This window comes from Penicilliopsis zonata (assembly GCF_001890105.1).
Source record: "Penicilliopsis zonata CBS 506.65 unplaced genomic scaffold ASPZOscaffold_19, whole genome shotgun sequence".
NCBI lineage: Eukaryota > Fungi > Ascomycota > Eurotiomycetes > Eurotiales > Aspergillaceae > Penicilliopsis > Penicilliopsis zonata.
Window position 1 is genome coordinate 185,928 of NW_019208927.1, and position 24,935 is coordinate 210,862.

General features: G+C 53.2%; 8 protein-coding genes across 8 annotated transcripts; 5 read left to right on the plus strand and 3 right to left on the minus strand.

Moving 5' to 3' along the window:
* Positions 1-219: 219 nt before the first annotated feature.
* Positions 220-2,158, minus strand: ASPZODRAFT_929882 (hypothetical protein). Its single transcript, XM_022730458.1, has 3 exons — positions 2,001-2,158; positions 1,661-1,787; positions 220-1,568 (listed from the first exon to the last, which is right to left on the minus strand). Exons 2-3 carry the CDS (start codon positions 1,690-1,692, stop codon positions 356-358), a joined length of 1,245 nt encoding a protein of 414 aa, XP_022577902.1. The 5' UTR covers positions 1,693-1,787; positions 2,001-2,158; the 3' UTR covers positions 220-355.
* A 1,860-nt stretch (positions 2,159-4,018) lies between these two features.
* ASPZODRAFT_136245 (hypothetical protein) lies at positions 4,019-5,475 on the plus strand. Its single transcript, XM_022724019.1, has 3 exons — positions 4,019-4,213; positions 4,332-4,594; positions 4,649-5,475. The coding sequence occupies exons 1-3, from the start codon at positions 4,171-4,173 to the stop codon at positions 5,123-5,125; spliced, it is 783 nt and encodes a 260-aa protein (XP_022577903.1). The 5' UTR covers positions 4,019-4,170; the 3' UTR covers positions 5,126-5,475.
* A 2,011-nt stretch (positions 5,476-7,486) lies between these two features.
* ASPZODRAFT_74517 (hypothetical protein) lies at positions 7,487-9,431 on the plus strand (the record flags this gene model as incomplete). The annotated part of the gene is made up of 3 exons (XM_022729970.1): positions 7,487-7,662; positions 7,721-8,057; positions 8,088-9,431. The coding sequence occupies 3 exons, from the start codon at positions 7,487-7,489 to the stop codon at positions 9,429-9,431; spliced, it is 1,857 nt and encodes a 618-aa protein (XP_022577904.1).
* A 407-nt stretch (positions 9,432-9,838) lies between these two features.
* ASPZODRAFT_161620 (hypothetical protein) lies at positions 9,839-13,468 on the minus strand. The gene is made up of 7 exons (XM_022726530.1): positions 12,279-13,468; positions 12,092-12,201; positions 11,988-12,024; positions 10,777-10,822; positions 10,622-10,651; positions 10,375-10,558; positions 9,839-10,288 (listed from the first exon to the last, which is right to left on the minus strand). The coding sequence occupies exons 1-7, from the start codon at positions 13,406-13,408 to the stop codon at positions 10,149-10,151; spliced, it is 1,677 nt and encodes a 558-aa protein (XP_022577905.1). The 5' UTR covers positions 13,409-13,468; the 3' UTR covers positions 9,839-10,148.
* Positions 13,469-13,791: 323 nt separating this feature from the next.
* Positions 13,792-16,177, minus strand: ASPZODRAFT_74521 (hypothetical protein; the record flags this gene model as incomplete). Its single annotated transcript, XM_022729971.1, has 3 exons — positions 13,792-14,922; positions 14,986-15,811; positions 15,891-16,177. The coding sequence occupies 3 exons, from the start codon at positions 16,175-16,177 to the stop codon at positions 13,792-13,794; spliced, it is 2,244 nt and encodes a 747-aa protein (XP_022577906.1).
* Positions 16,178-16,570: 393 nt separating this feature from the next.
* On the plus strand, positions 16,571-18,001 carry ASPZODRAFT_146113 (hypothetical protein; the record flags this gene model as incomplete). The annotated part of the gene is made up of 5 exons (XM_022725144.1): positions 16,571-16,583; positions 16,662-16,747; positions 16,807-16,811; positions 16,835-17,417; positions 17,480-18,001. 5 exons carry the CDS (start codon positions 16,571-16,573, stop codon positions 17,999-18,001), a joined length of 1,209 nt encoding a protein of 402 aa, XP_022577907.1.
* Positions 18,002-19,073: 1,072 nt separating this feature from the next.
* On the plus strand, positions 19,074-20,609 carry ASPZODRAFT_169422 (hypothetical protein). Its single transcript, XM_022726893.1, has 7 exons — positions 19,074-19,163; positions 19,259-19,284; positions 19,471-19,493; positions 19,594-19,724; positions 19,786-19,856; positions 19,913-20,104; positions 20,174-20,609. Exons 1-7 carry the CDS (start codon positions 19,097-19,099, stop codon positions 20,294-20,296), a joined length of 633 nt encoding a protein of 210 aa, XP_022577908.1. The 5' UTR covers positions 19,074-19,096; the 3' UTR covers positions 20,297-20,609.
* Positions 20,610-21,873: 1,264 nt separating this feature from the next.
* On the plus strand, positions 21,874-24,724 carry ASPZODRAFT_161625 (hypothetical protein; the record flags this gene model as incomplete). The annotated part of the gene is made up of 2 exons (XM_022726531.1): positions 21,874-24,241; positions 24,296-24,724. Exons 1-2 carry the CDS (start codon positions 21,983-21,985, stop codon positions 24,722-24,724), a joined length of 2,688 nt encoding a protein of 895 aa, XP_022577909.1. The 5' UTR covers positions 21,874-21,982.
* Between the last annotated feature and the right edge of the window lie 211 nt (positions 24,725-24,935).

Consider the following 24,935-nt stretch of genomic DNA (forward strand, 5'->3'; position numbering starts at 1 on the left):
TACGCCGAGTCTCTGAGTAAAAGAAGAAAAGAAGAAAGGAAAAAAGACGACCCAAAAATAAAGGGGGAAATCTGACCAAAGTAAAAGGCTATGTTACAGTAGAATAGGAGGAACGTAAAAGGGGGGGAAACGGGAAGGACCGATGAGTAAAAGAGACTCCCTTCCCAACCACCAGGAGATTATACACAAGGAGAGATGCCTCGGAGAGAGAGGCTGCATGTACGTGTGAGGTTGCTCCCCGGCTGCTGCTGCTGCCTTCCGCCCGAAATCGAACCGTGCACGACCAAGGAAAATTGAAAGGGGGTAATCAGGATTAGGCATCCTCCACGTTAATGTCTACCAGCGCGCGGTGTTCTCAGCTCTCGTTGTAGACGTGCCACTGCTCCTCAGAGCCAAAAAAGGCCTCTGCTAGCCGCTTACCACTTTCTGTAGGCTGGCTAAAGGCGATCTTGGCCTTGGGGATCTCCATCCCGTAGATGAAGTTGCTCACCACGCAGTCGAGGAGGTCCATGGCGATGCCCTTGCGACGCGAGGAACCTGACGTCCAGATACGTGAAATGCCCACGATGGCTGGGTAGGGCTGGTCCCCAGCAGTGATGGATGAGTCATGGCCGTTGGGCTGGTCACTGGCAGGTGGCGACGGTCGCTCAACAGCTCGGGATTCCCAGATGCGCTCCGTAAGACACAGCCCAACGCAGCGGCTGTCTTTCATGTGAAGAAATACCTTGTATCGATCGGCTTTCTCGGGCGGTGCATCCCCTTGCTGCTGCTGCTGCTGCTGTTGGAGATGTTGAGGCGGTTCGATCTGACTCCAGAGAACGTCGTCCGCGATGTCCGGAGCCGATAGCTCCTTGTTGATCACCTCCAACACCTTCTTCGCCTGACCCTTGGTGGTGGGAGAAGCCTTGCGATCCACAATCACGACGTATCCTTCCTCGAAGCGTGTGGCTTCGTAGACCCAGCGCGACGCGTTCCCTCGCATAAACGCCTTGCCAAGGTCCACCCCCGTAGAGTTCCGATCGTGAAATTTCTTGTGTAGCGCAGCGTCCTCGGCGTTAGATGGGATGTATTCCATGCCACATGTAGCACAAGTCTTGCGCGTCTCAGTGCCCAGATCGATCTGCATCTGCTTCAGGACCGGTTGCTGTTGCTGTTGCTGTTGCTGCTGTAATTTCTTCTTTGGCGGCTCCGTCGACGGGCGCACGCTGTTGGAGTTGACCTCTGTGAGCGGGGAGGCATTGCTTGCCTCCTTGGTTGACGAATGTTTCCGTTTAAGAAAGGCAAAGGTCGGCTTGCGCGTGTTGACCGGCGGGCTCAGCCGTGGCGGCGGCGACGAGGGGGGTGTCGACAGGTCGTCCTCCTCCTGAGTCGCTTCGGAGAGCACGACCGAGTTGCGACGCGATGGACTCGACAGGATGGCGGCTGACGATTCGCGTATGGCATACTGCAGGCTCAATTCCGCATCGTCGGACTCATGGCCCGACTGCACGCGTCGTTTCTTCGCGGCTGGGTGCTGGTCGTCGTCAAACACGCGCCATACCGGTCTTCCGTACGTTTTCATGAGGCCTCTAGACCGCGGCGTGTCAGTCAGTAGGTAGAGCGCGTCTCTCTCTCCCTTCTCCTCTGCGCGTAGCATGGGGGCCGCAACCAGGGTACGTACCGCTTGAAAGAATTCGTGACTGTCCACGGCATCTCCTCTCAGAGTAGACTGCACATCGACAATGGGTTGGATCAAGGGGTTCACCGTAAGAGGGGAAGCAGGCGACTGACGTGTTGTCGTCTCTGCCCTATTATTATTATTTTTTTTGCCCCCCAAAGGACGGGCTTCTGCGGGAGCAAATCCTACGTAAGCTGATCAGTGACGGAACGCGATCCCAGGGCGCTAGTCCCAACTGGGTCATATTGCTTCCAGTCCGTGTCACAGACAAATGAGGAAGGCGATGGGCGTCCCACTCGGCCAACGGTCGGGTGGGCACGGATTGACGAGCTTACCAAATTACCAGACCAGCTTTCCCTCACTAATACCTATTGTCTCAGCCCGACAGGCTTGAACGGTGGCGAAGATCGAAGATCGAGTGATCGGCTGTGGGGAGACGTCGGAAGGGTTGGAACTTGGCAGCTTCTGACCCCTGTACTGACTGTGTACAAGGGGGGGGGATATGGAGTAGGTTAATGACCTCCCAGGTGGCTAGCTGGGTAGCCTAACTAACTGACTGACAAGAAAAGCCCGCGATTTTGTAAGGCAGAGCAATAACACGCGAGGTCACGGACGGTTCTCGTTATAGGAGATGCTCAGTCGGACTCGGCTGAGATGGTGGAGGTCGGCCTGCTTCGACTCAGCCTGCTGAATGATGACACGAGAAGCCGCAGCCTAAACAACTGGTGGCCTCGTCGAGAGCTTTAATTCTTCTCTACGTATCATCATCTGAGGGCTCTGGTTGGAATCGAAACTTTAAAGCTGTTCGAACCCAGGCGTATAATACTCCATACCTCGTACTCGCTGTTGGCTGGAGGGAGGATGTGGGCCTGCGTTCCAACTGCACGGGATGCCCCTCGCCCCCTTTAATAATGATTCTTGCTGGACCACTGGTGTGGCGGTAGCTGTGAGGACTGTATCTGGCGACACATACCACTTCTTGTTGGCTGGCGCGGGGATGCCAGATCTGCCTTGCTGGGTGGAAAGGATGGGCGTGGATCCCCAGCCTCCTCCCCCAATCCATGCCCTTGCGCCTAATAGGTACTACATAGTACATACTACATACACTAGGACAACATGCTTGCCAGCACTCCGTATGGCTGGCTAAGCAGCCTGCGCCAGTGGAATGATAAGGATTGTCCTACCCTTGACAATCACACGCGATCTCAGAGAACAGTGCTTTGTCTCCTCTCTCTGTTGTCTGTCATTCGCTGCGTAGCTTCTCAGCAAAGTGAAAGAAGAAGGTCCCTTCATTACTCCATAATCAGTCTGCGAGGCACTCCGTACCTGTGATTAATTCCTGTAGTTTTGCTTTTCTCTTAACACCACAGTCCAATTACGCGTTAGCAGTTGTCGGCGAGGTGGAAAAATTCCCTGGCGTTGCTCTGGGATAAATACCCGACGACCTATGAAAGTCTCCAGGGGCGTGATATACAGGCATCATATGAACAGCCTGGTGGAAGAGCCCAAGTGGATCGACCAGAGTGGCTCTATCACCTAGGCCTAAGCCTTGTCGATACAATTAGTTATCGAATATAAGCGTAGAGGTGACGCCCACCGCAAACCTCTTTCTTGAGACAAGCAACAGCCATCGACAACACATGTGACTTCCGCTTTCCTGATTCCTGAGGTTCAAGCTTGTCTGTAGAGCTGTCGTAAGGATGCGGGGGACCTGGTACTACATGGTAGTACAACAGGTTGTACAGAATCCTAGATTCCAATCATCTGAGAGATCAGAATTGCTCTTTCGCCATGACACCACTGTCACATCATATTCTTGACCTAGTAGTATTAGAGACATCCTGTACTCCGTACCTCTAAATGACAGTATAGTATTGCCACTGTGCAGTGTAGTAGTTACTCCGAAATCGTTTATTGCTCCGAAATCCGATATTGTTTCGCCGAGTCCTCAGTCTATCCTGGCCTTCGGTCTATCTGTCAGTTCAAGATGCATGCATAGATTCAAGTACTCTGCATTCCTCAATGTACCGGTATAGGCGAGATTTTATCGTTGATGTCGACGTAAAGGAGAACCAAAGAATTGACTCTTGGGATCATCAGTATGCCTGTGAATAACCAGCCCGAGAAGAAGTCATCAATCAATGCTGCTCGTTTTTCCTTGTGTCTTTTTATTGACTCCATCTGCGAAAATTCCGTCTCTCCCAATGGATAAATTAAGAGTCCTCCTTCAAATAGTTCTCCCGGAGAGATGCAAACTTATCGTTGAGGGATTGCGGGGTGCGAAAGTCGGAGTTTCGTGGAAGAACTAAAAAATGCCCGTCTGTCCGCCATCAGCGACTTTTTCTCCACCTCACGCGTTGCAGAAACTGCTCAAATATTACCCTCACTCGAGCAGTTTCTTGAAAATTTATCTGGCTGTGGCTTGTTTCTGTTTCGAGAGGACTACTCCACTCAAATCAATCAGAGAGTTCTTTGTTGCTTTCGTGGCCTGAAAATATTTTCCTACAGGCAAGATGTCCGAATCCCCCCAGACCGCAGGCAAGCGTAAGAGAGCCAGTAAGTAGCATCTGAGTCTTTCATCCACCACAGTTTTTTGAGCAGAGCCTATATTTGGCAAGAAGAAAAAAGAAAGAAAAAGAGAGAAGAGGGAAAGCTAATATGACTCGAGTATCAGGGACTCAGTCTTGCCCGCCTCCCGAGCTCCCCCAGCTCGTGGCCGAACAACATACCCCGATTCCGGCTCATGATAAAGACACGCAGCGTTTGATTGTGGTGCTTTCCAATGCCAGTCTTGAGACCTACCGGGCCTCTCATGGCGGACGGAACGGGGCTGCCCGTGAGGAGAAGTACTCGCTGTTGAACAGCGACGAACACATTGGAATCATGCGCAAGATGAACCGAGACATCAGCGAGGCTCGCCCGGATATTACACATCAGGTTAGAATTCTGGCTTCTTTGATATGGTTTTGGTTCAGTGGCTTACAAATGCAGTGCCTGCTCACCCTCCTCGACTCGCCGATCAACAAGGCGGGCAAGCTTCAGATTTACATCCACACGGCCAAGGGTGTTTTGATCGAGGTCAACCCGACTGTCCGCATTCCTCGCACATTCAAGCGGTTCGCTGGTCTGATGGTCCAGCTGCTGCACCGTCTGTCGATCCGCTCCACCAATTCGCAAGAGAAGCTGTTGAAAGTCATCAAGAACCCGATCACGGACCACCTGCCCCCGAACTGCCGCAAGGTGACCATGAGCTTCGAGGCCCCCGTGGTGCGCGTCAAGGACTACATCGAAACGCTGAAGCCCAAGGAGAGTATCTGCATTTTCGTCGGCGCGATGGCCAAGGGTCACGACGACTTTGCCGACACCTTCAAGGACGATACGATCAGTATCAGTAATTACAGTCTGAGTGCCAGTGTGGCCTGTAGTAAGTTTTGCCACGCTGCCGAGGAGGTCTGGGACATTCTATGAGCCTTGTGTTCTTCGGATTCCCTGAACCCCTTCAGCCACCCACCCTGTCCGAGGCTTGACGGCGACGGACGACGGACGACGGACGACGACGACCGATCAAATACTAAACCGGCTCAAAAAAACTCACCGATGGCAAATATTGAACGCGATGGCATGCCAATTTGACTAAACAGGCTTCCCGAGGAATATATATGACTGCCTACAGGTTTCTCCATCTGCTGATCGATCCTTTAGTGGAGTATCTACATTTCTTTACTTATTTTCCTGTTTAATTCTGGACTCCTGTCCAGATTTGTATTTCTCTGTTTTCTTTTGTCTCTCTCTTGTCAATTGGCTTCTGTTTTTTTTTTCAATTTTGTGCATCTTGGAACTCCATGGAACAGGGCGATGCCGGATGGCCAAGATCACAACATCGAGGTCTGTTCCGGGGGTCCTGGCGCTGTTTGGCAAGGTTCCAAGATCGGCCAACGGAACCGCTGCATTGAGACACTGTCCGGATCTGATTCAGTTTTCACAACAAGACGTGCAGGTTCGACAGCCTCTCAAGGCAGGGTCTGGTGTTTGCGACCTGCTCTTGCGCTCCTGCTAAGCCCTCCTTGATAGGTTTGTACCCGCTCGACAAACAACCGCCGATAATCGACTATCTTCTACATTGATTTTTGTGAGACACGAAACAGTTCCCGAAGACACGGATCCAACAAACAAAAAAAAAACTCTTGCCAGGGCCCCTTTAACAGAATCCATTCAGCTATCCGCTTAATGAACAATTGATCAGACCGTCGCGTCTACCTTTCGGTATTTTAAGACACGAGAAACCTACTTGCTTCATGTAGACGTTTGGATTTCACGCCAAGTGGCTCGTATAGAGCTCTACCCGCATAGGCTGTCTCGGAACACCGCCAGTTCATATGCTGTCCACATCTTACACTTCTCCTGTCCAGTTCCTTGTATAGACTGTCTTTTGTAATATGCAGCGGGAGACGGAATAATCGGTATAGTAAGCTTCTCGGTGGCTGGGGTCGGTCTCTCTCTCTCTCTCTCGACGTGGCACACAGGAAGCAAGTGGACCTGTTTTTCCGCCAGCGTATGGAGGATAAGATGGGAATCTTTATTCCTTCGCACTTCGTAAATGATTGATTCTCGATCTCTAGTTCCAGAGGCTGTACAGTGAAGGGACCTGTAGTGACCTGGTTGTGAGCACTGAACACTGGGAGCATCAAGTCACGGTTAGCGTCTAGCTGGATTAGGACAACCCCCTAAGAAACGCGTTGGAACCTGGAAGACTCTTTCTTCTTCCTTCCTCGACTTTGACTTCGTCGATCGTCCTGCATGGCCCCTCGTTTCTTTTTCCTGACCACAGCCTGTCCGACGAACTGACTGGGCACACAACTTAGGTAGGCAAAGTGCAGTGGATGCGCTCTAGCGGTCAGACAACGCACTCTAGCGACTAACTGCCGCAGAAATGCCCAAAGCCAACGAACGAGCAGTGATTCGAACCACCCGCCAGCTAACGCCCCATGGCCAGAGCCTATAGAGCTGTTCCACTGGGACTTGTCCAGTGTCCAGTCACTCCCAATGTCCGTCCCTTTATCCATTTTCCAGGGAAGAAGCCCAATCCGTGTTCTGCCGCCCAGTGTCGCCTCACCTTTTCAGTTCCTTCTCGGTCATCCCGCCGGGTTTCTCGGTCATCTTTGGTCGAGGACGGTAAACCTGTAACAGCGAAGCGGCGATGACTGGTTATGACGGTCCCTTATTTACGGGTCCGTGTTTTTTCCCCCACGATGACCTGGCACGCTCTGAGTCTCTGACGGCCACCTGCACAAAAGTGGCCGCCGCGTGGATGGGTCTCCTTCGTCTGCCCCTCCCACCCCTCCCTCGACGACGCTCCGATAGGGGAAGCTGGAAGGTGAGTCTCGGTCATGGTCGAGGAGACGGGCAGCAGGACTGCATCCGGCCTGCAGAGACGACTTCGTCTTTAGGTTTGGTGCGAGAGGGGGAAGGCGATTCTGCCTGCAAAATGCGAGGCTAGACGGTGGAGGCAAATGCTACCTCCCCCCTGGTCGTGAAATGCAGGTTGGGCATTCGTCGGAATGGCCTCGTCCATCTCGCTCCGGCGATGAAACAACTGCAGGTGTCGTCTGCTTCGGCCTTTCTTTTTTTGGGACCCTCTCTATGTATGACTCAATCGATGCAGAGAGTGTGTTGTCTCCTACATATATCTGTGTCCCAACCACCCCCACCACGGAGAGATTCATTTGTTCTAGGAATTCATACCATCAATATTACTTCCGCTTCTCTTCTATTGTATCTTCTTCTTCTGTCCTGGCTACGCGGCAGACTTGCTAGGCCTGCCACGCGATCATGCCTGTTTCGCACCTGACCCTAACTGTCTCCCATCTTCCAACCTCAACCTCATTCTTCCTATCATGCCTCCAGCCCCTCGGGTACCAGTTCATCGGTCGTCATGACGATTATATTGGCTTCGGCCAGAAACCAGGAGAGCCGGCGGACTTTTGGATCACTGAGCAAAAGCCTGGGTAAGTCTTTTTTTATTGTCCTTCCAGGATACGACACCGTAATAACCTGACTGATTAGTACTCCTGCCGGTGCCACTCATGTCGCCTTTCCTGCTCCTTCGAAAGATGCTGTGGGCTCCTTTTTTATCTGCGCCCTCAAGGCAGGGGGCAAGATCCATGGAGAGCCCAAGACTCGCGACTCCGACTCAGGCTACTACAGCGCTGCCGTGATTGACGTCGATGGCAACAGCATTGAGGCCGTCTACCGGCCCCCTACCTCGGCGGCCAAGTCAGTTGTCAGCAGCGGTCCCGCCCTGAATCTGATCGAGAATGGTTCGGTGGTCTCCAGGGCCACCTCCAAAGTCAGCTCAGTCAAAACCGAAAGCATTGCGCCGCCCAGGTCCGTCGCCAAATCGGTCACCAAATCGGTCGTCTCCGAGACCAAGTCCTACTACTCCAAGGCACCGACGGTCGTTGAGCGGGCCGTTGAGCGAGCCGCGCCAACGGTTGTCTCCCGAGAGGTCAAGGCGCCCTCTGTAGCTCCTTCTGCTCCTTCCACCTCTACCACTACCTACAACATCTATCATCAAACATTGCAGCAGCAGCAGCCGCAACCGAAGTCAGACGATGGAAGCACGGTGGCCAAAACCATTGTGGGCACCCTTCTAGGGGCTGCAGCAGGCGCTGCCATCGCGTATGCAATGGTGAAGGGAGACTCTCAGTCCGAGACATCCTCTCAGACGGCCCCGCCGGAATATACACCCCAGGACTTGCCTCGACTGCTCGCCTCTACCGCTTCTCAGACCCTCTCGCAGGTCCAGAGCCAGGCCCAGGCCCCGCCCATGTTCCAGGCGATCGAAGCTGCCCCCGCCCGAAGCACCTACTCTCGCCAGCAGGATGCGGCGTCGACATATTCTCGCAGTGTAATGTCGAAGAACCCACGCGCTGACACTATCTACGAGGGCACCGAGTTCTACCCCCCACCCAACCAGACACGGAGCGTCTATTTGGATGAGAACGGCCGGCGGTCCTCGGAGGGCAGCGTGTATAGCAGCACGCGAGAACTCCCGCTGCGTGCCATTGAGTACCCACCATCGGTTACCCGGTCGCAGAGCTTCCCGTGCAACCCGAGCACGTTTATCAGCAGCTACCACGAGCCAGCGCAAGAGAATTTCGAGCGGGGCAGCACGTACACCGCGTCGACGATCAAGGCAGCGTCCAAGGCATACGACGACGGCCGTTCCTCCCACCACTCTTCCCACCACTCGGTTGCCAAATCGCTAGCCAACAACAGCACTGCCTCCAGCACCCGGACGGCGCGCCAGATCCCACTCCCCGAGGGGTCTGTCGCCTCCTCCTACCGCAGCACAGCGACGGCCAGCAACAAGTCGGGCGTCTCCGCGCGGCACATCCCCCACCCTCCCCAGAGCATGGCGGGGAGCGCCGCCATCTTCCCGGACACACTGGACGTGGACTCGTACGTCTCGCCCGCCGACTCGGTCAGCCAGATCGGCGACTCCCGCCGCTCCTCCGCCCCCTCCATCCACTCCCACTCGCCGTCGCACGCTGCTCGCTCCCTCCACTCCTCCCACTCCAAGGCTGCCGACTCGCACGTCTCCAAGCGCTCCAGCCGCTTCGACGAGCCCGTCCGTCCTAGCGACTCCATCAGCCAGGTTTCTAGCCATGCCTCGCGTGTCTCGCATGCCTCGCATGCCTCGCAGCAGACTGTTAAAGCGAGTGGGAGTGTCGCGCCGTCCAAGGCGTCTAGAGCTAGTAGGAGTCAAGCATAGTCTTTTCTTCTTCTTTTTCTTCTTTCTTCTTCTTCTTTTTTCTTTTATGCTCTCTTTCTTTCACATATTTTCTGCTATGCATCTACGGCGTTCGACTCAAGTCTACACATGTAAATCAAATCAGATCCAGTCTGTTTATAATTGGACTACGTACTACAATAGAATCTCTGGGTTAGGCTCTAGAATAGTAGTCCTTATGATCCAAGATAGACTCGAGGAAATATGCTCAAGTATGTCAATTACGTACAACTACAGACTACAGTAAAGGTTAGATCATCGCAACTCATTCCTATCTCACGATGACAACATCCCCTCCCCGACCGTCCATCGCTGGTCTCGCCCGCCTCGCCCCAAACCACACAACAAAGTTCAAGTTCTCTTTTCAGTCATCAGTGTTTAAATTTATTCGTTCCCGGTGAAAAATAGTAATGCCATGAATGCATGATGAGAGAAGGTCATAATGATCGTCTGATATGACATTTCCCGCCAAAAAATAAAGAAAACGTAAGGAAAATAAAAAAATAGAGGAAGAGGGTGGAAAAAAAGCGGAGGGTCAAGGGCACGCAAATGTTTCACAGAGAAAACAAGGAAAGGATCTACGATCACGGTACGCCAGGCTTTCGGATCTGATCTAACGGAGGGGAAGAAGACGCAGAAGCGAGGTTGATGACAAGCATGGTGTTTTTTTTTTTTTGTTTGTTTTCGGATGTGCGAAGATCAAATGGCGTATTTGCGAGTCCACTCCCGCGCGGTTGCCTCGTATCGGGGACGATCGGTCTTGTACACATGCGCGATCTCGGGCACAAGGGGATCGTCGGGGTTGGGGTCAGTGAGCATCGAGCAGATGGAAAGTAACACTACATTACATAGTTAGCGTGGTGTTTTTTTTTTTTTTTTTTTTTTTCCTTTTTAGAAAATGCAAATCAAAGAAGAATAAGCCAACCTTTAGAGATTGTAAGGGCAGGGCTCCATTGGTCCCTCAGGATGTCGAGACAAATGCTGCCGTTCGAGTTGATGTTGGGGTGATAGATGCGAGTAGTGAAGGTGACCTTGGGAGGCTTGAAGGGGTAGTCGGTGGGGAAGTGAATCGACAAGAAGAAAACACCTCCAGAGTACGGCGAGTCACCCTATATACAATATTAGCTCATTCATAATCCCGGGTGTGAAGAGAACAAGTCTCGAGTACTCACAGGACCCATTATCGTCGCTTGCCAGTGAAACTGGAATAAGAAAACATCATGTCAGCACCGTTGTAGTTTTGTTGGTGTGGTCGTCGACAACGCCTGCAGATAGATAGCCCCGCCATCCGGCGGGCGGAAAGGTCCAAGGAGGGGTAATTGCGTACCAGATCATCGCCAACAGGGCCGGCAGAGCAGGAAGAGGGTGGATCACTAAGAACATGACAGTTAGTAAAGATGAAGGGATATGAGGTGAGGATGGAATGGAATGACATTCTGCCACCCAAGTCGTTCCGACAACCAACACCCCGCAGTGGTGGGGTGAGGGATCAAAGACGACCGACAGTGACGCCAGTTCCATCAGCGCATCACAAGGGAGGAATCCTCTCTTACCGGCCGAGGTCAGTGAGTTCCTTGTTAATTCTCTTAAGAGCCATTCTGAGGATGATATAGGGTCAAGGAGAGACGGTTTCTCTTGGATGAGCAGGCGGGTATTAGGTATGGGTGTTCTGCGTTGGTAATGAGTCAGTCAGAGAGAGAGAGAGAGAGAGAGCGAGAGAGAGAAAATATAATTAAATAGGAAAATAAAAAAAAGACAATCGACAACAAGGCCAAGACATGCAAATATATAGGTTGGTACTCACAGAAATGGAATTAGCCGTTGATCGGTGGAGAGAGAGAGAGAGAGGGAGGGAGGGAGAGGGAGAGAGAAGAAGACGAGAGGTGGAAATTGGGCTGAAAGAAAGACGAGCGAGACGGGGAGATCACGGGCAGCAGCAGCGGTAACCCGGTTTACAATACCGATACGATTTGACCACAGCCACGCTGAGCCTCCGCCGATTCGGTCAGCAATTATTAATGGGCGAGGATATGGTTAATAATTAGAGGAAGCCGCGTCGATAATTCTGCTGTATGCTGCCTATTCGAATTCCCGGCCGGGTGTTCTCCTCATATCGCCACCTGCAGTCTCTGTTCGGGTGCCGTATGACTGGAGTAATTCGGTGATGACAGTGGCGGGTCCTGGAAAAAATTGCACTCCACTGCCGACCACTGAAGATACTGGAGACGCTGAGATTCTACATGGTAGGGCTACAGGCTAAGGCGAAGGCGAAGGCGAAGGAAGGCAAAGGCAAAGGCTTCGGGTTACAGCCTTGAACCACACCAGGATCGAAGATGACGCCCTCATTGAGCCTCGTCCGTGTTTCGGGATGAGAGCACCCGTCCCATTTCCCTAATTGGATGTCATGTGATTTGTATTGGGGACAGGCAGGAGTACTCAGTACATAGACAGGTTAGTAGTACCTACTCTACCTTAGGTAGGTACTCACTCATTGTGTCTGGATAGTTCATTCGCTCTACAGATACACTCTAAACAAACGCTTGGACTCCAGTAATAGCCCGACCCAAGATCAGCGCTGTAGAGTCGAGTCAGTCAGTGTACTCGAAACCTCGGTGTTGATGACAGAGGGATAGAGAACTTACAGTGGATATCACTCTGGCCCTCGTATGTCTGCACAACGAAAAGATTGGCCACATGTCGACCGATGTGGTATTCGTCGCTGGTGGCATTGCCGCCAAACACTTCTTGGAGTCTGTGAGGTTGGTCAGTCGCGTTCCACGGAAGAGAAGAGAGGAGGAGGAGGAGGAGGAGGAGGAGGAGGGAACTTACACCCGGGCGTTCGCAAGGGCACGATCGCAGTTCTGCCGCTTGATCATGGAAATCATTTCGGGGGCCATGGTGCCCGCGTCTTTGAGACGAGCGACCTGGACCGCCGCCAGGGTGCCGTAGGCGGCGTCCGTGGCGGCGTCGGCCAACTTCTTCTGCACAAGCTGGTATTTGGCAAGCGGGTTGCCCCTGAACTGCTTGCGTTCAAGGGCGTAGGTGCGAGCACGGTCGAGACAGTCCTCCAGCGCTCCCATGGCGCCAAAGGCGATCCCCAGCCGCGCGCTGTTCAGACAGGTAAACGGGCCCTTGAGCCCCTCGACGTCCGGGAACATGTTCTCCGCGGGCACGGGGCAATCGTCCATCTGAATCATGCCCGTGATCGAGGCACGCAACGCGCTCTTGTTCTTGATCGCGGGGGTCTCCAGCGTCCCCGGCGGACAACCGTCGCGCTCGACGAGAAACCCACGGATCTTGCCCGTGCTCTCCAACTTAGCCCAGACGAGCATCACGTCCGAGATAGGCGAGTTGGTGATCCACGTCTTCGTCCCGGACAGCAAGTAACAGCCCTTTTTCGTCGGATGCTCCCTCGCAACCGTCTCCATCGAGCCCGGATCCGATCCGTGATTCGGCTCCGTCAGGCCAAAACATCCCGCTATCGTTCCCCTGGCTAACCCGGGCAGGAACCGCTCTTTCTGCTCCGTCGTCCCGAACTCGTAGATCCCCGTCATCACAAGCGAGCTCTGCACAGACATCCCAGACCGGTACCCGGAATCCACCCGCTCGACTTCCTTCGTGATCAGGCCCGACGCCACCGTGCTCGCCCCGGCGCATCCGTACCCCTCGATAGAAGCCCCGAGCAGTCCCAGCTCGCCCATCTCCTCCAAGATCCGTCGGTCGTAGTCTTCGTTCCGGTACGCCTCGAGCACCCGAGGCATCAATCGTTCCTGGCAGTACTGCCGTGCTGTCTCCCGGATCGCCAGCTCCTCCGCCGTGTATAATTCAGATGCTGCCAGGGGGTCTTCCCAGTCGAACAGGGCGGTAGAGTACCCGCGTGAGACGAGCGGAGAGGGCGTAATAGGAATCGGCTGTTTCGCACGAAGATGACGTGCCGCTCGGAAGAGTGTTCGGTTCATCGTGAATCGCTGAAAGCAGGGGAGAACTCGCGTCGATAATCAGTTCAATTCACTCTTGTTATGAGATAGGGAGAAATGAGCTCGCTTCAAATTGATGGGAAGCTGTATCACTGATAATAGAGCTTCGGTTAGGAGTCCTCGGCTGGTTGAGATATGGGCCGAGGATCCGTCGGCGAAGGTGGCCGATTATCGATAAGCTTCAGTACAGTAATAACTAATAGTAAATTTAATAGTAATAGTAAATTTAATAGTAATAGTAGTAATAGTAATAGTGGTAATAGTAATAGTGGTAATTAGTGTATAGTCTATATTCTTCGTATGCTGTCCGGGACTATGAATATACACAGTAAGTCTACAGCAAGAATCTGGGTACAGGAAGAGGATTAAGCCGGCATCTGCGACTGAAGAAAGTCAAACACCCCCGTGGGAAAATACTCCTCGTCAAATCCCCACAGGTCGGCCATCATGGGGTCCGCAGAACCCTCGGAGAGACCTGGCTGGTGCTTCTCCTGTGGCATCGTCAGGCCGAAGCCGGTGTTCCGCTCGGCGGAGAGAGGAGCTACCCCTATCAAAGGGGGTGGGTGGCTCAGAATCGTGTCGTGCTCGGCGCGGGACTGGGAACTCGAAATGACGGCCGGTTTGAAGAGTGATGGGAGAGGCGTGTGCGCGGCGTGATGACCGGAGGGCTGTTGTTTTTGTTGTTGCTGTGGTTGTTGTTGCTGCTGCTGCTGATGTTGCTGTGTGCACCGTTTGTCCCACTCCTCCAGCCCGGCAAGCATCTTTCCCAACCCACGAGCGATATGATGACTGAGATGGCGCTCTCCCGCCCGCTGACTGCAGGACACCATCAACTCGACAACCCGTGCAACCAGATTCCGAACGTGATTGGGGTCGATAAGGAGTCCCGCCGACGCAATGGAATTCAGCTGACCCGGGGGCCCCGTCTTGACGGCGATCTTGAGGAGAAACACCGCTGCAAACGTGATCATGCTGTGCAGGTAGAGGGGCACGCCGACTAATGCTCGCTGGATGTCCGGCTCGTCGAGGACGACCTGAAGGGTGGCAATGGCGGAGTCAATGGCAATGTTGGCACGTTTCTTGCGCTCAGGAGACATCACCCGTGCAGAGGAGGAGGAGTGGTAGGTCCGTAGGGCGACCGAGTTCAATTGTAGGCGGGAGAAATGAGAGTGTAGCCAGATGGCTTTGATTGGGTACGCGCCAACATGCCGGCTTCCTATCAGCCGCGGACTCCAAGTAGTCTCCCAGCCCCTGATATCTGCGTCAAAGCGATCAAGTGTGGGGAAGTCGCTTTCCGGCACTTCCAGATCGACGTCCGGACCAAAAGCGTGGTAGATTCGGGTCAGAACGATGAACAGATCAACTTGACAGTGTAGGCGAAGATCCGGCTGGGAGACTGTCGGGGAGAGTGTGAGCGTGTTATGGTTTGTGATGGTCGGGTCTTCGTGGATGATGGGTGGTCGGCCATATGCAATCGAGAAATGGTGTTCCAGCACCTAAACAAGTCAGCATAAATTTCAGTCCAAAGGAGCCCCAGGGCCTTCTTCAATGAGACATACGTAAAGAAGATACCATAGCCGGACTTGTTCTATATGTTCTGGGGAGCCCTGCGCCGCCTTACGGTAGGACTGGTGCACGTTACGCTCCGTGGCAATGCGAACCGCGTAGCCGGACAGCTTCCAGCTCACGTCCGCAAGCCAGAAAGCCCCAATGCACAGGGCCCGCAGGTCATCGAGGGAGTGGCGGTGGCCGAGCATGGACTCGGATGCCAGCCTCGCAAATTCGACGTAGCAGGTATCGTAGATGCGCTCCTTGGTCGGCATGTGCAGTGCGGTGACGGCAAGAATAGCCGCCGAAAGCATGGAGGAAGACTTGCGGACAGACACCAAGTCCTTATGGACGAGTAGGATCCCGTCCCACAGATAGCGGTTGAGCACTTGGTCAAAGTGTTGGAACAGCTCTTCGGCCTCTTGAAGGGCCACCACCCCTCTAGAAATGAAATCCGCTCCTAGCGTTTGGTCCGGTGCATCCTGCCGGCTCGGCGAGTCCTTGCGAAAATGCTCCAGTTGAGTAACCTCGTAAAGGCTTCCCATCGGGGCGGTTACCAGCGACGAAGCTCCGCCGTCTTCCCGTTCAATTAAATATTGAGGCTGTTGTCGCTGGTATCCGTAACCCGCAGCCCCAGACGCACTACCCATGGCCAGGTTCGCTCTACTGCTCATGAGAGCCGTTGCTAATTCCTCCGTCGAGACAGTCGACTCCTTCCGATCCCCTTTCTTCGAGAGCGTTTCTGGGGTTCCATCGCATGATTGATAGTATGACAGCTCCGGCAACTCTGCTTTCCGGAGCAGATCCGCCACCGCGAGCTCGATCATCGACTTCCAGCTAGAGAAAATTAAATGTCAGCAAATAATCAATGATGTATTTCAGTCTCACAGATATGCGAAGAAGGAAAGAAACATACTCCGCTTCATCCTCCAACAATGTCTGCAGACTCTTGTTCACGACGCAGTCCAAGTTCATGCGCCGACACCGATGACATACCGCCTCCCCCGCCTTCATATCACACCGAACCTTGTGTCGCTTGCATTCCGTGCACGCGCGGATCCTACGCGAGATCTTCGGGATATACCTGCCAGGCTGCCGCGAGTCATCCTCGGAGCCATTATTCGGCGGGAACGCTCCCTGCGGCGAGGCAGCGGAGGGGTCTCCATTGCTTGACGACTCGAAATGCGTGCGACTCCGCTTCATCATGAATCGAGATTCATCCTCCTCCCGTGTAACACAGACCGCACTCACTATCGCATCAGTTCCTGGCCGACGCAAGGGGTCATCTGTACCAGAACGACTCTCCGTACACCGTGAATAAGAAGGGGGGGGACCTTCCTTCCTGCCTTCAGCTTATCGGATGACAAACAGGAGGAACTGCCGAATAGGTTTAGGCGCAGGTCTGGGGCCTCTAGTCCCAAATTGGCTAGACGCGGGGGGAAGGGGGATTTCTAGTCACGTGCTGCGATGTGGGTGTCGTAGATCAGGCTATTCCCAATACGGTCTAATGAAAGGATGCGCGTCATGAGCAGCGCGTCTCGTGTTTTTTTGGCAACTGCGAGGTCTGGAAGGTGCAAGCAACACCTCATCAGCACAATGGGTATTAAACGTACGTGATTTCGAGTATAGACGATGCGGCGATTGGGGTTATGTTTTCATCAAGTGGTTACTGTTGCTGACTTTATAGAGCTCTACCAGGTTATCTCTGAAAATGCGCCCGATGCTGTCAAGACGGGCGAGATCAAGAACCACTTCGGTCGCAAGGTGGCCATTGTACGTGATGTACCTATTGGATTGAACATGAGCCAGAAGATGCTAATTGGAGTTTATAGGATGCGTATGTTGTTGTTCTTGTTTTAGTGATGAAGCTAATCCAAGCAGGTCCATGAGTATCTACAGTTTCCTCATTGCCGTGCGATCCGAGGGTCAGCAGCTGATGAGCGAGACGGGCGAGACGACATCGCATCTGATGGGCATGTTTTATCGGACGCTACGGATGGTCGACAACGGGATCAAGCCGCTTTACGTATTTGACGGGGCGCCGCCCAAGTTAAAGTCGGGCGAGTTGGCGAAGCGGGTAGCACGCAAGGCGGAAGCCACAGAGGCCCATGAGGAGGCCAAGGAGACAGGCACGGCGGAGGACGTCGAGAAGTTCTCGCGGCGGACCGTTCGAGTGACCCGGGAGCACAACGCGGAATGCAAGAAGCTGCTGAAGCTCATGGGGATCCCATACATCGATGCGCCCACGGAGGCCGAAGCGCAGTGTGCCGCACTGGCCCGGGCAGGGAAGGTCTACGCGGCGGCGTCGGAAGACATGGACACGCTGTGTTTCGACTCGCCGATCCTTCTGCGACACTTGACCTTTAGCGAGCAGCGGAAAGAGCCTATCCAGGAGATTCACTTAGATCGTGCTCTTGAAGGGCTCGGCATGGACCGCAATCAGGTAAGACAATACCTTGCGGAGAGCGGATGCAATCTACGGATCATTCAACTTACATGCTCTAGTTCATTGACTTGTGCATTCTACTCGGGTGCGACTATCTAGAGCCCATCCCGAAAGTGGGCCCGAACACAGCTCTCAAGATGATCCGGGACTGCGGCAGCCTAGAGAAGGTGATCGAGTCGATCGAGCAGGATCCAAAGAAGAAATACGTGATCCCGGAAGACTGGCCGTACCAGGACGCGCGCGAGCTGTTCCTGCACCCCGACGTACGCGAGGCCAGCGATCCCGCGTGCGATTTCAAGTGGGAGGCGCCGGACATCGAGGGGTTGATCACCTTCCTGGTCAAGGATAAGGGGTTCAACGAAGACCGCGTGCGCAACGGCGCGGCTCGGCTGGAGAAGAACCTCAAGACGGCGCAGCAGTCGCGACTGGAAGGGTTCTTCAAGCCGGTGGCCAAGACAGACGCCGAAAAGGCAACGCAGAAGCGGAAGCACGAGGAGAAGCTGCAGGAGCAGAAGAAGCGCAAGAAGGAGGAGGCCAAGGCGAAAAAGGAGGCCAAATCGAAGCCTCGGGGCGCTGTCTAGAAGGGATGTATTCAAATAAATTATTTAAAATTTTCATCGGTATTATTGTAATCCAGTGCTTCTGATTAGTTCGTCCAGGTTGTTCTTTTTTCCCACGGCGGGCGTCCGTTGGGTATGGCATCAACCACTGCCGAGTACGGCGATCTAGAAGGGATCTTCCTCCCAGAACACACATATCAGGGGCTAATGGACTATTTATCTGGGTAGCTAGTATATATAGGTATTCCAAAATACTTTGTCTCGTTTTAATCGAAGTAATGGACTTGTTACGTTGAGTTTTCGGCATTCTACAGGATAACTACCTGGTTATTGGGAGGAATTCGGTACTCTGAACAGAACAAGATCTTGAGACATAGGTATAGGTTATTACCTATTTATAAATTAATAACAAGAGCGACCTTACTCATAAATAGTATATTCATCCAGATTCCAGACTATCTCATATGAAATATCAATGAATTAGCCTCACTCAATATGCCACCACCTCGTGAGTATGCAAGGAGCATGATCTTAGCATCTGCAGTGTCTTGCGCATCTACCGAGGAGAGATCATGTCTAACTATAAATATTTATAGAAGAGATCAGTAGGCGAGGCGATAGAAGGGAATTCTTACCCATAGAACCAAGCACAGAGAGAAAATCAGCATCTGGAGAATCGTAGCGATCAGCCGGAAGACCTGGAAGAGAGAAAAGGCTGCGACGCGAGGAAACAAGACCTCCCAACCATCCAGCTCTGATATAGACCACTTCACACTCACTCACAGATCAAACCACAAAAACAACCTGTTCAACCAAGCTTCCTTCATCAAGGCTACTCAACCATGGAACACACGCCCAGCCCATCCCATGACCGGCCAGGCCTGAGCTGTTGTTTCTGCGCGAGTGATTTGGGTCAACACCCGCCCGCCCTATAAAGCTCGGGATGCCCCGCGGCCTCCCTTCCTCGCCTCTGTTTCTCTTGCATTCCTCGCCCTCTTGCACATACGCCTTTTGCTCGGAACGAAAGTCGGCTATATACCAGACGATCCTCAGATACTCCTTCTCATCTTCCCACCTACTTGTTATATACTCTCCACACCCACACAAACCACAGCCATGCCTCCCAAGAAAGCCACCACCAGCGCGTCCAAGAAGGCCGCCCCGGCCCACGCTTCCTACCGCGGTATGTTTTCCCTGATCTTCGCTCCCCACGCGATCGCGCCGGGATTCCGAGGCCATCACCAGAGTCGCCAGTCGATACTGATTCCATCCATATAGATATGATCAAGGATGCTATCCTGAACGTGAGTTAATCACGCCGTCGCGGGTCCAGGGTTGGGACAGCCTGCCCGACCGTGACACGTTCCCCCCCCCTCCCACAACCGCACAAAACCCTTCCCCCCACGACGCGTTTTTTTTTGTATTTTTTTTGAGAAAAATAAAATAAAATAAATACTCTTTGATCATCTGATGCTAACTCTTTTCGACAGCTCAAAGAGCGTAATGGTAGCAGGTATGTTATTTTTTTTTCCTTTGGCGCGCGCGTCGCGTCCGTCGCATTTTGCCATCATAACACACATGACACAAGAGCTGATCGGTGTATCGCTATATAGCCGCCAGTCCATCAAGAAGTACGTCGAGGCGAACAACAAGATCGCCATCACCAGCAAGGCCGCCTTCGATGCCCAGTTCAACAAGGCCATCAAGGCCGGCGTTGAGAAGGGCGAGTTCACCCAGCCTAAAGGTAGCTTCCCATCTCCCTGTCAGTTTTGCCCAAAAATGAGAGAAATAACTGACACGTATAGGTCCCTCTGGTCCTGTGAAGCTTGCGAAGAAGGAGCCCGCCGCTAAGCCGGCTGCCAAACCGGCTGCCAAGGTCAGTATACTTCTTACAGCCTGTGCTGCGTCGGTTTTTTTTGTTGACGTAATTAGAAGACTGCCGCCTCGGCGACCAAGGCCGCCACCCCCAAGGCCTCCACCACCAAGGCCTCTGCTACCAAGAAGTCGACTGAGAAGTCGGCTGCGAAGCCCTCGGCCAAGAAGGCCTCTGCTACTGCTACCACCAAGAAGTCGGCTGCGAAGCCCAAGGCCAACACTGCCAAGCCCCGCAAGGCCTCTGGTTTGGTATGTTCTATCTCTCTCTCTCTCTCTCTCTCCTCGATTCCTTTGCCTTTGAACTGACACTTTCTGTAGGCTCCCGCCATTGTGGAGAAGGAAAAGGTCGAGCGCACGACCAAGTCCGGCCGGGTTACCAAGACCACCAAGCCGGTAGAGAAGACGCCTTCTGTCAAGAAGAAGACGTCAGTCAAGAAATAGACCCCCCTCCATCCCTCATCGGGTTGTTCATGATGCTGTGTCTCTCGTGATATCTTGTGCGCTGTACCCCTTCTCTTCGGCTGTAACTTTTGTTTGTTTTTTTTCTCGGTGCCCCTGATTTCGATGTCTTGGCTCTTCTGGGATATCTGTTTGGTTCCACGCTATGCTTTCGTTTGTTTTTGTTTTCTTTTTTTTCCTCTGTGCTTTCTGTGCGAGTTGGTCTGGGTGGCGTCCTGTGGTGGGTTTCGTAAGGGAATGTCTATTTAGTGAGCTCATCTGCGGGCGAGCGCTAGGTGAATGAAATGACTTCGGTTCTTGATTGTGCTCGATGTATAGACTGAGTACGTAGTAGGTAGTGATCTTGTAGGGTATGCCATGTCTGACTCTTGAGGGTACTATAGAGAAAATATATTTATATCAGTCAGTATAAAAAAAATAGTATAGCAACACATCATCTTCTAAACCATCAAGAACTATACTCCAAGAACTATACTACCATTGAACCGTGATACTCTTCTCGTATATACTATAGAGTAAAGTACGGACTATTACCATTGTCTCTACTCCGTACTATGAGCTTGACATGCGTTGATCATACTGTAAGGGTCGGATGGAGGAGATCCGAGGGGTAAGTACTGTACACATTCTATTTTTATCTATATTAGTTTATATATACCCTGCGATATAATGACCATATAATATATAGAAGAATAATTTACAATATTTCTTTATAAATACACTTTTAACTTTGGGAATGGCACTTGAGGAATACATTGTACCTGTATAGATGTAATTATGCATAGTTAATGGACATAAATAGAGGTACTTGGGTATTATAGTTAACTACTAGGTACCTGTTACTGTTAGTTACTGTTACCTAGGTACCCGAGTTTAGGTATAACTAGTAGGTACCTTAGTAGGTAGGTACAGTATTAATGATTCTACTGGTATCATGCCACAACTCTTAATTCACAGCACTTGTTTAATATATAAGAGAATATCTTAGTATTTACATAGAAAAATAAGTAGCCATAACTTTTATCACTCTGATATTATAAACAAACATATTGATAGAGCAAACCCACTTAAGGAGAGTACTGTACTGTGCTGTAACGCCAAGCCCCCAGTCATAGTTCAGCTCTCCCTCACGTCTCTCTCTCCCTCTTCCTCTTCTCCTTTGCCCGACCGTCCTTCCTGCTAGCAACCAGCACCGCCGCCGCCCAGCGTCTTGTCTTCGTGTCGACAAACTCCCTCGCTCTCTGCAGCCTGTCTACTATCGAACGACTCACTCCTCGTACCATTCCCTCAGTCCCTTGGTCGCCTTAGACACGTCATTATTTTAATTTTTTTTTTCTTTGCTGCTGTCACTGCCGTCGCTTGAGCAGAACATGCTTATCATTCGCCGCTGAGTTCACTGCCTCGCCCTTCTCGGCTGGCTCTAGCTTGTCGATTCTTCCCGTGACTGCGTCCTTGAAAAAAAACAGTTTTCTTCTCTCCTCTCCAATCTCTAAATTTCCGGTCTTGCTGCCGGTATTCTGATCTTTTTCTGAGAGAAACAGAGAGAGAGGGGGGGGGAAGACGTTGACGTCGACCGAACCGCCCCGTTGCCCGGACAGAGGAATCATCTCGGCTACAAAGGCAAAAAAAAAAAGAAAAAAAAAAAGAGAAACCACCACCACCACAATTATGCCATCGTTCTCTAGCGACGCCCCCTATCAAACAGCGACAGCGACGCTGACCGCCTCGCACCCTCGCTCTATCGACTCATCGCAAGTCAAGACCCACGACAAATCGGCTGTGGGAAATACATTTCTTTGGACCAACTGGCCCAATGGCGACTCGGGCCACCTGGAACCACACAACCACCACCAGACCGACCGTCAGCTGCTGACAAACCTCAAGAATGGCAGTGCATACTCGCTGGCGGGGCCGCGGTCGAGTGTCAGCTCCTATACGCGAGATCCGCTCCAGTCCAAGGAGGGAAGCACCTATTCCCTGGGCACTGGCTCGACCCGCGACGGGCGCGATGGTGGCCGACCCTCGACAACGCTGGAAAAGGATCCTGTCCGTAAATCCTCCGACGTTATCGCAACCGGCGCTGGCTCCGCGGCTGCTTCGGTCTCGGATCAGCTTCCCAATGGGACTTCTTCGGACACTCATTACCAAGCCTATCACCCCTATCTTCCTCAACAGCAGCAGCAGCAGCAGCAACATCACCGATTGCCAAACGGGAAACCCTTGGTCAATGGAGACCGACCGGCTTCGATAGCCGACTCGATGCGGGGGGGCCTGGAACCCGCTCAGGCGAATGGCTCCGCAACATACCTATCTACCACCTACCCGCCGGATGAGAGCGAACCTCTATCGCCAGATGCGGACCTTCTGGGTCCCCGGGCGACTACTTCGATGACTGCCGCCGTGCCTCCCTATCGATACTCCTCCCCGCCGGCACCCACCACGGCCACCGGTACCGGTAATCTCGATCCCGCCTGTCCCTCCGTTGACAGCACCCCGAGTTCGACCCTTCGCCAACGACATACCCTGCAGGTTCCCCGAAATTCTACGGGTGGCCGTCGCAACAGCCGAGACCAGGCCGCAGACGATGCTGCGGCCGCAGCGACCGCTTTGAGCAGCGGTCGTCTGTCGCCGACGGCGGGCATTCGCCGACCATCCTTCAGTCTTGCCCGCCGGGCAACAAGATCGAATCAGTCCGATATCCTCCTGGATGACACCATGCCGGATGATGATGCGGCCCGCTGGGCGGAGGCCATCAAGCAGCGGCGAGCGTCACGGCGGCGGCGTCGCGAGGACGATGATGATGAACGCGTCATCGTCGGCACCAAGGTCGACCAGAACCATGTCAATTGGGTGACGGCTTACAACATGCTGACCGGCATCCGGTTCACGGTGTCACGGATCAATGCCAAGTTTGACCGCGAGTTGACGCCGGCGGACTTTGAAGCCAAGCACAAGTTCTCCTTCGATATCACCGGCAACGAACTGACCCCATCTGCCAAGTACGACTTCAAGTTCAAGGACTACGCCCCATGGGTCTTTCGCCATCTCCGTGCCAAGTTCCGCCTCGACCCGGCCGACTACCTCATGTCCCTGACCAGCAAATACATCCTCTCCGAGCTCGGATCCCCGGGCAAGAGCGGGAGCTTCTTCTACTTCTCGCGCGACTACAAGTACATCATCAAGACCATCCACCACTCCGAGCATAAGCTGCTGCGGCGGATCCTGCCCGAGTACTACAAGCATGTCGAGCAAAACCCAAACACCCTCATCTCCCAGTTCTACGGCCTGCACCGCGTCAAGATGGCATACGGCCGCAAGATCCACTTCGTCGTCATGAACAACCTCTTCCCGCCACACCGAGACATCCACGAGACCTTTGATCTCAAGGGGTCGACCGTCGGCCGCGATCTGCGCGAAGAAGACCTGGAGAAGAACCCCCGTGCCACCCTCAAGGACCTGAACTGGCTGCGCCGCAACCGGCGCCTCGAGTGTGGGCCCGATAAGCGCGAGGTATTCATTGCCCAGCTCAGGCGAGATGTCGAGCTACTGCAACGCCTCAAGATTATGGATTACTCCCTGCTGGTCGGCATCCACGACATGAGCCGCGGCAATGAGGAGAAGTTGCGCGACAAGACCCTGCAGGTCTTCCAGCCCGGTGGCGATCGTGAGGAAGAGGCGCCAGAGATGCTGATGCGCACACCGTCCAAGCTGGAGAACGAGCGCAAGGCGCGCGAGCTGCGCATGCTGATCAAAAAGGAACGACCCGTCCCACTCGACCAGGCTGCGGCTAAGATGCCCGACGAAATCCTTGATGAACGCAAGTTCCACATTTTCTATTCGGATGATGGGGGATTCCGGGCGACACATGAAAACGGCGCCGCTGGACAAGAAATCTATTACCTGGGGATTATTGACTGTCTTACTCATGTGTGTCCCCCCCCCCTTTCTTTTTCTTCATTTCTGAATAATCTAACGATGCAGTACGGAATGCTCAAAAAAATGGAGCACTTCTTCAAGGGTATCTCGCAAGATCGGACGCAGATCTCCCCCATCCCCCCCGAAGGCTACGGTGACCGGTTCATAAAGTTTGTGACCGGCATCACCATGTCGAAGGAAGAGGCCGAACGTCATCGCGAGGCGCAGGATGCAGAGCAACGCCAGTCGCGCGCCTCGTCCATCGAACGGACGATGCAGATGGCGGAGAGGCAAGCCGCCGCCAAGGACTCGTCGAGTATCCAGCCACGCACCATTGCAACCGTCTGGGATCCCGCGGATGCGTCGCCGGGCCCTCCCTCCACCCTGCCCATTGTCGACGAAGCGGGCGAGGCGAGTAGTATTGGCGGCCATAGCCAGCGCAGCCAGGACCGCCAGCACAGGGCGTCCGCCAAGGGAAAGGAGAAGAGCCAATAGCTTTTACTTCACCTTGTTTCCCCCCTCCTTTTCCTTTCCGATTAGACTTGCTCTTTTCTGTCCGTTCAGCGCTGTCTATTTGCATGAGCCAATTGAGGCTCTATTCGTTGAGCGCTCCTTTTCATTTCCAGAAGTCTTATGTTACCACGACTTACCTTGCTACATATCCCATCCATTACCTCAAATCATACGACATTCATTCATTCATTTT